The 12891-nt window shown below is 41.5% G+C and overlaps 1 protein-coding gene across 1 annotated transcript in view; it reads right to left on the reverse strand.

The window, feature by feature from the left end:
• Positions 1-785: 785 nt before the first annotated feature.
• Positions 786-12891, reverse strand: part of APMAP (adipocyte plasma membrane associated protein) — a 379103-nt gene continuing 366997 nt past the window's right edge. Inside the window, exon 9 of the mRNA XM_078649066.1 lies at positions 786-6008. Coding sequence (XP_078505192.1) covers positions 5799-6008 — 210 coding nt within the window. The 3' untranslated portion in view covers positions 786-5798. The remainder of the gene's footprint in view (positions 6009-12891) is intronic.

Genomic DNA, 12891 nt, shown 5'->3' on the forward strand with positions numbered 1-12891 from the left:
TCTCTTCGCGAGACAGCGCATGCACGTCATCTGGAGCCGAGACCTAAAAAAAGCAATGTGATTCAGTCAACACTGGCTGCATTACAGTGCTTTTATTTTCTTTACTTTTCAGCCATGTTGCAGAGCAGTGCGACTGTGCTGCTGTACTACGTGGCTTAAAAACCATTACAAGGCCAACAGATCACTTATCGCCGAGACCCATTTGCTTTGCCAATGCTGGTTTAATTAGTGAAAGTGCTTGGTAATTGATATCGGATTTCGCCTATGAGCTTACTTGCGCTTGTATGGATCAATGCGTCACTGAATGTGATGGTTATGTAAGAGGCTGAATGGGTTAGACACAGACACCAAGAATCAATGGATGAATCCACGCTGAGGGGAGACAGCAGTGATGGTCTGGAGAATAGCCTCCTATCAACAATTCATCATCCATCTGTCAATGTATTCACTCACAACTCGTTCCCTAGTGCAGTCATCCATTTATTCATCCATCTACCCAAACACTTATCTGTCCATTTATGTACCACTTCACTCATTTTGTATTCACTCACTGAACAATACATACAATCACATACACAAAATCTCTGAAGAATGAAGAAGCAATTCCATTAAAAAAAGAAAGAAAGTAAAGCCAGACCTACTGGCTTTGAGAATACTTCTTTAATATGTATTGAATGCAAAACTAAACAATTGAGAACTGAGAATACCAGGGAACCCCATGACCATGTCTTGCACCAAGCAATACTTACATACCAAGCAGAAAAATGAAGAGCAACTATAGCGAATTGCTTTAAAATGCCTTATTTATTGAAAGCAATTCATATTTTCTTTAAAATCTTTCATTTAAATGGCCAACATTCAAAACATTGCCCAACAATGCTTTTGACAGCTCACTTTGGCAGAGATGGGCGGTAGACCTCCCGACACTATTTCTTTATGGTTTTATTTCAGCCTTCAAAGACTTACACAGATATCTTTGCATCAGTGTATTTATTTCACAGGACATTTAATAGCTATTTTCTATCAACCGTTATGCAAAACTTAGCACGGACATGATTAAGCCATCAGAAGATTCTACATTTCACATCATTGAGAATTCCATAAATGGAATCGACACCAGTGCAGCTTAGGTTTCAGTCCAACACATGTTTCATTGAGTACAATCCTGCAGTGCCAGAGTTCAAAGCGGTGTAAAAATCTTTAAAAAGGTCAGTGGTCAGACCTCACATCAGTGGTCAACTTCCAGATGTTTTTTTATTATTGGGAATTTAGTATATCTGCCCACTTATTTCACTGTTCCCGGAACTGTGAAGGATTGCTCAGAAAGACACCTGATGTTTTCGCTTTCGATATCCTCTGAGAAAGTTCAGTACCAGGACTGCGTCAACGAAAGAAGCCAATAAGCCAGGCTCATGCTGCATTGCAAGAACAATTCATTCACATTCTGTAGAGTGCTATCTGCCTAGAGTCATGTCCTGCTGATATTTAAACAATTTCTCAATTGACAGTGCCAGTGTATAAACCTAAGATCCTCACGTGCCCATGGTTTTTAGAAGTGTGTCTTAGAAGGTTTTGCTATCTCAGTGCCTGTTTTGATCCTGAATAAGCTAACACTGCCACCTAAGTAATGCGTTATTAACAAGTGGAAACGGCCCATTTCACCCACCAGCTGGAAAAACTCATGTAGAAAATTCAAGTGCTTTACATTGCGATATTGTTTTAAATACGAAACTAAAAGCACTGTACCACATTTACCTCCCAGTACCCTAAAATGTTTAACATAGTATAAATTAACTTATGAACAATGTTGATTACCTGCAAAGCAACACCTTAACAGACCAAAACAAAGATGAGGAAAAACACAATCATATCATTATTTACAAAAGTCACACTTCTAGAATTAATTTCCTCTTGCAACAGCAAAGGAAAAAATATGGGTATTGATTTTTATACAACACACAGACCTCCCCTCGCACCACTTAAAATAATTTGTGCCCAAGAATTAAGGCACAAGCAGGTGCTGTGTGTAGGTACACTTTTACTCACAACAGTATCATAACTTCAAATTTGTAGCTTCCGAAGAAGGTTCCCTAGATCACTCTGGCAGTAACTTTAACAGAGGATATTTTTTTATTAACCACATCCAGCACGAGCGGTAAAGTTCTTTGACTACTGTAGAGGAAAGGAGAACGGTGGCTCTAGGTTCTCAAGGATGTTTTTTCCCAAGCCATAAAGGTAGGAATATCCTGTTGACATCAGATTACCCTATCAAATGATCGCCCTCTCAACAGTTTTGCAATCATGTAAATTTTCCAGCTGTAACTTTTCATTATTGCCATAACTAAATATGGCAAGGTCTTTCATTAAATGTACACTCAATTAACCTATAAAAGGGTAGGGGTGGGTGGGGGTCTTTCAAGAATGAAGAGGGCAAAAACATAGATGAGTGTCCACTCTTACTCCAAAAAGAGAAGTTCTACGGTGGCAATTAATCTACCGCTGTGCCCTGGAAGATCCTGTTGTTAATTGTAATAGCCCTTTTTAACCGCTTCGTAATCCTACACACTTGTTTTACATGTTTAAATGATATACATTTTGTTTAAAGGATATGCATATGAGCTTTTCGGACTTATGGTCTATCAGAGAGATAAGTAGATAATTTCTGTATCACAGTTTACAAATGTGTCATCCACATAAGAAAAGTTGATGAGCTTGAAACATGCTTTTTGATATAGAATACTAAAAAGCAAATGTGCAAACGAATGTACCCTGTGAACCACACTGCCTCATCCAAACCTATAAGGTTTTTGTTTGGAGTAAATCACACCATTTAACAGCAAGGGCAGCTATATAAAGAAGTTACGTACCTTCGCTCTTTCTGATGAGTAGTCCAACTGCAGATTCTACACCTTTAGAATAATCTCAGGCACCTGACTGGATCCAGAATTTCACAAGGAATTGCTCCCGAATGTGTGGATGGGGGTGCAGTCAGACCTTGCAACAGCCCGCCCCCCCCCCCCGATGTGATAGCAGCACAGAACAGCATGTAGGTATCACCCCTGTGTGCTGATGTCAGTTTTGTTTTGCACTTCTCCACTGCCTCAGACACGAATCAATCATGACGAGTTGGAGGTAGTCGTGTGCTGAGCTAACTTTTTAACAGGTACCAGAGTTCACCTCACAGAACGAGGAGGATGAATGGCAGTGAAGATTCAGTAGTTGGATCGAATACCCCCTGAAAGAGCATTACTGAAGTCAAGTAACCGCAAAATACTCATATTTAAGACAGATACTCAAGCTGTATCTTCCCAACAGTTGGGAGATCTGAGGAAGGAACTCACACCAAAAAATCTTACAACACAAAAAGGCAAACTGACCATCTCTGCTGACTCAACTGTCTATAGGCAGCAGCAGCTTATTGAATTAGCTTGTAGGCCATCAGGAGGCTCCTTCTTGGTGGGGGCATAGAATGTTTTATGCACATGACAATCCAGCTGCATGGAGACTGTTTCTGCCCCACCTGTCTCTCCCAAGCACAAGCAACGAGCTTGAAGAGCAGACAATCTACAGAGTATTAACTTGTGTAATTTACTTAAATACTGAGATCTACCAGCGGAGCTTCTCCTCTTTCAACGGAAGCGGTAGAGGAAAAGAAAAGACAACAAGGGTAAAGGACTGACCTAGTTGGAAGGATGATGCAACTTGGCACGAAGGAAACGAGAGTTCTCAGTACCAATTAAGAAAGTTATGCACAGAGATTACACTGACTGCTTCAAAAGATTAGAGAAAAGGCGCATAGATGTATTTGTTTAAAAAGAAAAGCCAAATGTCTTGATGATGAGGAGCCTTTGAGAGCAACTGTGCAAGGACTGGAACTCCATGCACATCAGAAACAAGGACTAAGTTAAGGACCCATTAAGGCGTATTGAAGGGCCTTCTCAGACACATATGGGTCAAACCTTTTAAAGACCTCATCACAACATGTGACTTGAATAAAGAAGGTGGGTCAGACCAACATAACATGGTTGACAGGGCTGACCTAAAATCTTTAACTGTGCCAACCACAAAGCTTGCTGGGCCAAAGACCAGACAAACAGCAGAATATCTGATATTTTGGTCAGGAGGGGATCAAGCTGAAAGTCACTACAACACGCCTCAGACTTGGATTTAATCACGAGGCACCTAACCTAAAAAAAAATATCCACAAATTCAGTAAGTAAGTTGAAACTGCTCTGTTTGAGTTGCTCAATCTTCATTAATTGAAGTGTATATTGTGGAGAGCTGGGTGCATGATCTTTTCCTTTAATTGAGACAGGAGGTCCTTCCGGCAAGGCAGATAAAAAGGAGGATAAATACTCAGGCTCAACAGGTTGGGGACCCATACTCTCCAGGCCCAATCCAAGGATTTCAAAATGATTTGGGCACCGCCTGTACCGACCTTCCCAGAAGGCGAGGAAGAAGAAATAGCAGGGAAAATGAGTACAGAAGTCCTCTGCTCTATTGCAGATGGACTCTAAGGGACCAGTATTGCAGACACTCTAATGTACAGTAATCTGGACACTGTGATTTTAGTGGTGGTGGTGGTAAAAATATCCTGCCAGGGCACACACCCCTGGTCAAAGATGCATTGAGCCAATCCGGAATGAAGATTACATTTGTGATCTGTGTGTGGACGTCTGCTGAGATTGTTCGTTTTGGTGCTTAATGACCCAGTCTGATATCTGACTACCAGGGAGACCTAACAGTCTGGCCGTCAAATCGAAGACCCCCCCCTGTTTGTTGCATTACCTTATTGCAGTTGTGTTGTACATCAGAACCAGCACAGACCACCTCTTGAAGAAAGGCAGGGACAGCTGGATGGCACAAATCTCTGAAAGGTTGACAATGAGGCTGTGATCCTCTTGAGACTACATAACCCGATTGTCACTTCTCCCAGATAACTGCCCCAACTCAAGATGCTGCATTTGTCTCTACTGTAATCTCTGGATGGTATAGATTACATGATTTTGAGTAGAGACCAAGACCTAGGTACCACAAACAAGCGATATGTGGATCCATGGCCGACACTCAGAAACCCATAAGGGTGACAGTGCTGGGCGATAAAAATGGTAATTGACATCTGCTTCCTGAGCAGCACAGTTCGAATTTTTATTTTTGGGGGGTGGGTGGACATAATTTCTCTGGCATACTGTTTATTCTTGAAATCTGGTGTGGGTACAACTGACAAATTTGAGAGTGAAGCTCCATTTCTGTGTCAAAGGGAACAGTGAGAAAGGTACTGATGTCAGCATAGAAGGGTGGCACCAATATGGGTTTTTGTGATTTCACCGGTGGAGTAGAGTGAGGCAGTCGCAGAGCCAACCACACTAACTGCAGCACACAGGAGCAATTGCTGTTAAAATTCAGATCCTGTCTGGCTAGAAGTATCCATCAGAACAAAGCCTACAGCTCATGATTCCCATTTAAACCGGACATGGCCTCCCTTGTTGGAAACCATAATACTGCATAATATTCATCAGTAGCCTTATTATATTAGTAAATTAGAAGATGTACACCTGCCTGTTTCATACTTGAATTGATCAGTGCACATCCCGAAAACCAACGTTCAAATCTCATAGTCAACCATCTCAAGATAGGATTCAAGTACAAAAATTAAACAGCCACATTCACCCCTTTTGAAGGATATGGCCTATGTCATTGGGCACATTGTGCTATGCTCCTAAGCCCTCAATAAGAAGAATATTAGATTTGTTAACAGATGATGACCACAGAAGCAAAACCCTTCAGCACCTCTCTTGTCAAACATCCTGAAGGTTCAGTTTGCAAAGAAACGGAGAACGAAAGGAGCCCAGGAATAGATGTCCATCTTGCTCATGCGCTTCGCTGATGTAGGTTGCCACCAGTCCATCGGGATCGTGAAAACTTCTTTTGTAGGATCCGCAATCACTGAGCTCCACAACCAGGCTGTACTTGGGCACCAACTTTATCATCGTATCCGGGCTCATAAGCTAATCACAAAAAGAGTAATCATACATAGGTAAACAACTTATAATCAGAGATCTTTGCCTATTCGAATCTCAACATTTTATCAGGTTGCAATTAAAAACATACACCAAATATCAAGGATAGCCTTATAAAGTCGACAAACCGTCTTTAAGAAAGAACGTATATTTCAACCAGTGATTACAAAACCAAGCATTGACAAAGACAGTAGGTTTTGCTTTTATAGTTAATATTAAAGCACTCTTTTAATAAGATGTTCAATGGTTATCCGTGATAGATTTTAGGTGGAAAAAGAACAATGTACTGGTTCAAATTGAAGTAATCAGTTTGTAACACTTTTTTTAGGTTGAGCTTCTGACAGCGCTTGCTCTTCTGTGGGCTTTTGGCACACCCATCAATTGCATTGGTTGTTATCTGTGCAATTTAAAAATGCCTGCTTGCTATTGGTGCATTTGCTTAAATGCACCATCTTGGTTTCCTTAGCTCCCTCTATCGCAATTTCAATAAGAGGATATTTTGTTTGGCCAACACACTGTTCTAGTGTGTGGTTGCCTCTCCTCCCTGTGGTCACTGCAGTTTTAATGTTGTTTATACCTGAAATCAGCAACAGAAACTAAAGCGGTGATTCACGCTCTTCATACCCGAGGGCTGAAGAGTGCTTTTAGGCATTTTGTGCGTGCTGCAGGTAAGTGTGGACTGAGCACTATATGGAAATATTTTTCTTTTCATCTGCTCCGAATTGCTGTTTTTAACGGAAAGCAAAGGAACTGCAATACCGTCTAAAGCTGTTGCGTGTTATTCCACTTCCCTGCGTTCAGGTCTCTTTCTCACACTCACCCAATTGCAGCAAAACCTCTGTCACCCAGTATTAGTTAGGATAATTCACGGTCCTTCTCTGTCTTCATACCCCTGAGCCACAGTCCTATGCAACTGTCTCTAGTTGCAGAGGGTTTCACATGCTGGCTGGTTGTCTTTCCTTTGTTATTATATTGGGGGCAAAGTGGACATATACCTTGAAGCATAAACCCCTCTGAGGACACTACTCCAATTCTAAGACAACAAATAACACCTCCCTGACCCTCCGCTGCTTTTGCCTCAGCCGAGCTGCACACCTTGTACACACTCTAACTTCATCTGCGGACAGGAAATGTATTCCATGTGAAGGGCGTCCTAGGCTCACCATGGGCTCTGAGACTGATGCCTACACAGGGAAGGTGTAGTCCTCCGTCATATTCAAGAGAACCGTTCTGCTTAGGAAAGGGTGCAGCTTTAAAATACAAAGGTACAGTGCAGGTTAGCATGTGGGGTTCCACAGTCATAGGTCACATATATAGCGCCTGAGACCAGAGCTTTATCAGTCTCGTCAGTGGCAATACAAAATATTAAAAGTGGGAATGGAAGAGGGTGTGATGACAAGAGTCACTGTTGCTGAACGCATACCACTCTGTGATGGACGAAGACAGTCATGATGAGCGAGGGAGGTGGTGGAGGGGGCCGCAGCCCCTCCTCTGCAGTCGCCCCAGCGATACGCCTAATATCTGAGGACTCTGCAGACCTTTATACTACAACCAATGAAACCACTGTTAGATCTGTTGGCCTTTGGGCTAAATAGAAAAGCCTACTTTTTCTCATCTTACTGGTGTTCAGTCGCATCAGACATGCGGATTGTTTTCAGATAAGTGGATTGGAGCAGAGGGAGATAAGTAGTTTGTTCTAAATCAAACGATGCTTTACCTATGGGGACTTTGTCATCCTAATTTAGGACTCCCAGTTTCGATGTTGCCAGTTTGTGTGAGTGCTGGTAATTCTGTAGCACCAACAGAGGCAGGGAGCAATTTAGAGTTGTTTGCAGTAATATGAAACACCGTAGCTGTCTGTAGAAAGGGAGAGGACGATCTGAGAAACCATGATGCGTGGGGGTTCGTTGCAGGGCCAGAGGTCCAAGAAGGGAGGATGTAGTTACCAATGGTTTTGAAATGCCCTTTGCCTGTAGCAAACCTGGGAAGACCATGGATTATATTTTTTAGATTATTAAACTCTAAGCTAGAAATGCTTGCAGTACTTGCTCCTAGTCTGCCATGAGCGGACGGGATATGTTAGCTCAAACACGTCAGCAATGTATCCAGAATACTCCATGATATATATTTTATAAAATAATCCACCCACCCATTCTTATGCCCTACCATTCTTTACTTCAGACATAGCACCAATTGATTCACCCTCTGGTGCTTTTTGGATAGGTATTTGTTTCATGCAATTAAGCCATAATAATGCTATAGACGCAAGAGGCATTAAAGGCAGGCCAGGCACTGCGATGATTCCAACCCATGACAAGCAGGTTGCACACAATTCTTTTCAGCACCTTCCTAACCAGCAGAGCGTGGTTCGTTTAGTGTATCTGAATCCATGTCCACCGACCCCCCCCCCATCCATTTGCCCTTCCCCCGTTCCTCTCCATCCATCCATATTTTGAGGCTGTAGCCACTATTATTGCGGTTAGTGACTGCATGGTTAATGTCTTCATTGGAATGAAAGTAAAATGAATGCATGCATTTGCAGATTTGGTGGCGTGATGAACCTACACCTTTGCTAACAAGCGGTGTGGTTTTTATTTTTCTGAATGAGTAGTTCCACTCTTATTCAAATGAATGTGTGTGCTGCAAGGGAAGTAATCATTTACTAAGACTATATCAATTAAAAGAGTGGGGGGTACCCTCTTCGCCCACCGGGAGGATGACTAATTTAACCCCTTCGCTGCTGGCCCGTTTCCGCCGCTGTGCAGTAAACAAACGAACAGGGCGGGGCTGTGACGAACTCCAGCTGTCATCAGCACACGAGCACCGCGGAGCGTGACGGCTGGGGTTCGTCACCAGCATGCAAGGGGTTAAAACCGGACTGGGTGGCAGAGTTTCTTCTCTTGACAGTGGCAGCACTTTCAACTTTCTAGCACCTTCTTTTTTAACCAGCAAAAGAGATTGATGCGCCCAAAATGATGCCCCCCCTTCTCCCAGCAAAGTGCTATCTATGGCCATTGAGATTGAAAGTGCCAGTAAAATCTGCTCTCGTTAGGCTACTTAACCGATACCCTAAGGCCTTTGGTCACAGAGGGGGTTCGGACAGAATAGGGGCAGGGAAGAAGGAAGGACAAGGGGTTTACATTACAGAACCTCCAGTGATGCGTGCTACACACTGTAATGTAAATGTCTCACCTGCCCTTCCCGAGGCACCTTCCCCTTAATGAAAACTCCTGCAGGTGTTGAGATATGTTGTTCATTACTTTTTGTTGCTGACAGGGCCAGTACTAATTATTGCTGAATGATTGATTAGTATGCACTTAGATTGGCAGGTGGAACATGCCACATGCATATATTAATTCCCTAAATTAAAACTTTAACAAAGACTGTCAACTCTCTACCTCATTTGAGGCATCGTTTTCTGAAGGCCTCTTTGTGTGGCGAACTGCACGATTCCGTATATGAAGAGTTAAACTGAATTTAACTGAGTGTTATTTTTATTGCCACTCTGACCAAACTCTAAAGTTTTACAACATATGTAATGTTTGCCTTACTTAGTATAAGACCATTCCCTACAGAATGCAATGCTACAAATAATTGATGTACATTGATACGGCGTGGCCTAAGTTTATTAAATTGACATTTCTAATGCACTTTTTGCAATATTTATCAGAAATGCAAATGTTCAATTGTTGAGCTAGTACCATCAATAAGTTTTAGAACAACAATGAAGATGTAGCAATGTAAGAATATTGGTCCAAGGTGTGTTAATGGCTGGAGCAGGAGCGAAGCGGGTTCAGTCAAGAGTGGACAGACTTCAATAACTTACAGGATACTAGTAAGATTAACAAAGTACACTTGATGCTACATAAAAATAATCCATATGAAGCCAGCTGTATTCTTTTAGCAAATGGAAGTGTGAGCCCCAAGATAGAGGGCCATTGTATTCCAGATGATCATTACTAGGTTTGTCCATTGGCAAAGAAGCTAAGCGCTCACTACTGAAGGTGTAATCTGCATGTCACAGGTTTCCTGTTATAATATGTATCCTATTATGACCTGTTATAGCAGGTAGGACATAGGTTGGAATCCTATCACAACTGACTCAATTGGTCATCTTTCTGAAGTCAATAGTATTGGTACTCAGCAGTTTTGTGGTAAGAACATCTTTTTCCTAAAGCGGAAAAGCTCAGCATGATTTAATTGGCTATTTTTATTGTTGATTGTATTTAGTCTATGGCTGCATGGATACATTCTTATAAGGTCCCAAAGGCGAGATAGATTGCATTTCAAATGCTTATTTAATGAATGAATGCATGCCACTTCATGTATACACTAACAATCGCAGTATAAAATTGTCTCAAATTTCCGTATTTCATTTGAGTTGTGACTTATATAACCACCTGTAATAAAGAAATGATCTAGCGGCCCAACCGTAATGAGATCAAATGTAGGTACGGAATAATAATTACAGCTGCAGTAATGGAACTCGGCCTTTACCTTTGTTTCACACAGAATTACTTGGTGACTTGAAATACCCTTATAATATATGGCTCAGGAAATTACATCATATATACAATCCAGTCATTGTGTGAAAGTATAAGCGACTGGAGATCAAGGAGAAATTATGGAGGGCAAGAGGCAGCACAATTTGCAGGCTGAATGAGCTTTTGGAAGTACATTTGTCTTCAATATCTATTACATCAAAGAGGCTAAGTAAAATGTAACAATAGTGCAAAGGCATGCCTGGAGCATAATCAGGATCGGTTATGCGGTCAAGTGAGATTGCTAGCCCGCATCCGCTCTTAATGCCTGTTCATCTGTGTGTGTGTACAAACACAATATTGTGATGGCCCAACTGCAAATATAATTCTGGAAACCTGACAGAGTAAATGAGCCTAAAGTTGTCTATCTGACTTTAGCACCGATGGCCAAACGTACATATCAATTTTATGGTTGCAAAGCGTGAGACTCGCAAAATTGCATGATTTCCGACTGCAAAATGGCTTTTTTTTTATTATTATTAAAAGTAGTAAATGCACTTTGTGGTTCTGTAACATGTAACACAATCGCAAAATGGGTTTACCGGGGCATAACAAATCACTACATGGAAGAAGTGTGCTTAGGGTATCCCTTACATACCATAAAGAATTGCTGTTTGGATCAAAGTTTTGAGTTCGAAATCCAGTCGCAAACCTTGAAAAGTTGCAGGCTCCTGAGTTGGGGTTGTAGTACTTTCGCAAAAGGAAAAGTGTCCCTTTAGAATTCCTTACTTTTTGCAAATGTAAATAAAAAATAAATAAATAAAAGCTTATTGGGGAGTAGGCAGTGACCCTAGAGGACACTGCCAATTCTCAAGTACATTTTTGAAAATCCAAATATACATTACCTTTTAAATGCAGCCCTGTACCTTTAAGTAAAACTCACTATATTTAAAAAAAAAAAAAAAAAAGTTTACTTTATTTAATATGCGATCAGACACATGGCGGTCTGCTGACGCAGAAGGCCACTATCCCTGTGATGGCATCCAATTGTAGTGAGTCACAATTTGCGACCTGCCTCATAAAAATTAATGAGCTAGGCTGGATTGCGACCCACTACGATTCAGAATTTTGTGAACTGACCAAATAGTACATACGTCTGTTTGCACAATTTTTTCCCATTCACAAAATCTTGTTACAAAATATGTGACCACAATCAGGAAATTTCGTATATTAGGTCCTATTTATTTAAGTCTCCAGATGTACAATGTTCTGTACTTACGGGGTGAAAGCAAACAGTCAAGTAGAGTATGTGGCATTGTAGCATGCACAGGAATGGGCAGGCTCAACAACCACATTCAACTTCCCATCCCTGAACCTGCCCCCATAATTATCGTTTCACCTAAAAAAGACAACCCAGCTAATTTTGAAGTAAGTTTGAACTGTGTACTGCATTTACCAGGATGCAAAGGGGCGAACAGTGCTGGGACTGTGAGGCAGTGTGCTCCCAACCCCCATTCTGTTTAAAAGGCTCCCTTGAACCAGCAAGCTGACGAGCTTTGGAGATGCACCTGTGTGCCTGTGAGTGGTACTGTCACCTGAGAGAAATTTGGCAGCATTTCCAGCAACCCCAGATGATTTTTCTTTGCTCTCTAATACTGCTGCTCTCTACTGAAGAGGGGCTCAACCCAGGAACACGTGTCTAGAGATATACAGCGATGTCTGCATCAACTTTGGTGAAATACTCCAGCTAATTTTGAAGTAAGTTTGAACTGTGTACTGCATTTACCAGGATGCAAAGGAGTGAACTGTGCTGGGACTGTGAGGCAGTGTGCTCCCAACCCCCATTCTGCAAAAAAGAAATCCCGCTGGCTTTGGCAAGGAATGTCAATCCTGCCGGAGCTCAAACGAGGCCATGAATCATCCTAGAAAATGCATTTTAAAATACAGGCATAACGGTCAGAATAATTAGATGCACTTCTTTCGTCATTAAAAACACACTTACATTTGTAAAGGGATCAGAACAATGAATGAGAGACTACACAAAGACACACAGGAAAAGGATTTAAATATGCCAAATTTCGAAGCACGTTTTCATGCAGGAAGTGTTTATTGCAAAAACATATTGGGATTTGATCAATGGCTAGTGGGATATAAAGTTACACAATTTCATAGAACAGAAGCATGACATACAAATAAGCTGCGATATATTTCCACAAAATTTGAAAGAAAAAATCCAAACGTGTGTTAATGTTGCCTTGATGCAATTAGTGCTTCTACACAAAGTTGCTCATCTTGTGGAACTGCAAAATGAGAGGTGAACTTTTAAATAAAATTAATAAAGGCACAGAAGAAACAGCGGGGAATTACTGAAATGAATGGAAGCATTGATG

Source organism: Lissotriton helveticus, chromosome 6 (genome assembly GCF_964261635.1).
Source record: "Lissotriton helveticus chromosome 6, aLisHel1.1, whole genome shotgun sequence".
In the NCBI taxonomy this organism is placed as follows: domain Eukaryota; kingdom Metazoa; phylum Chordata; class Amphibia; order Caudata; family Salamandridae; genus Lissotriton; species Lissotriton helveticus.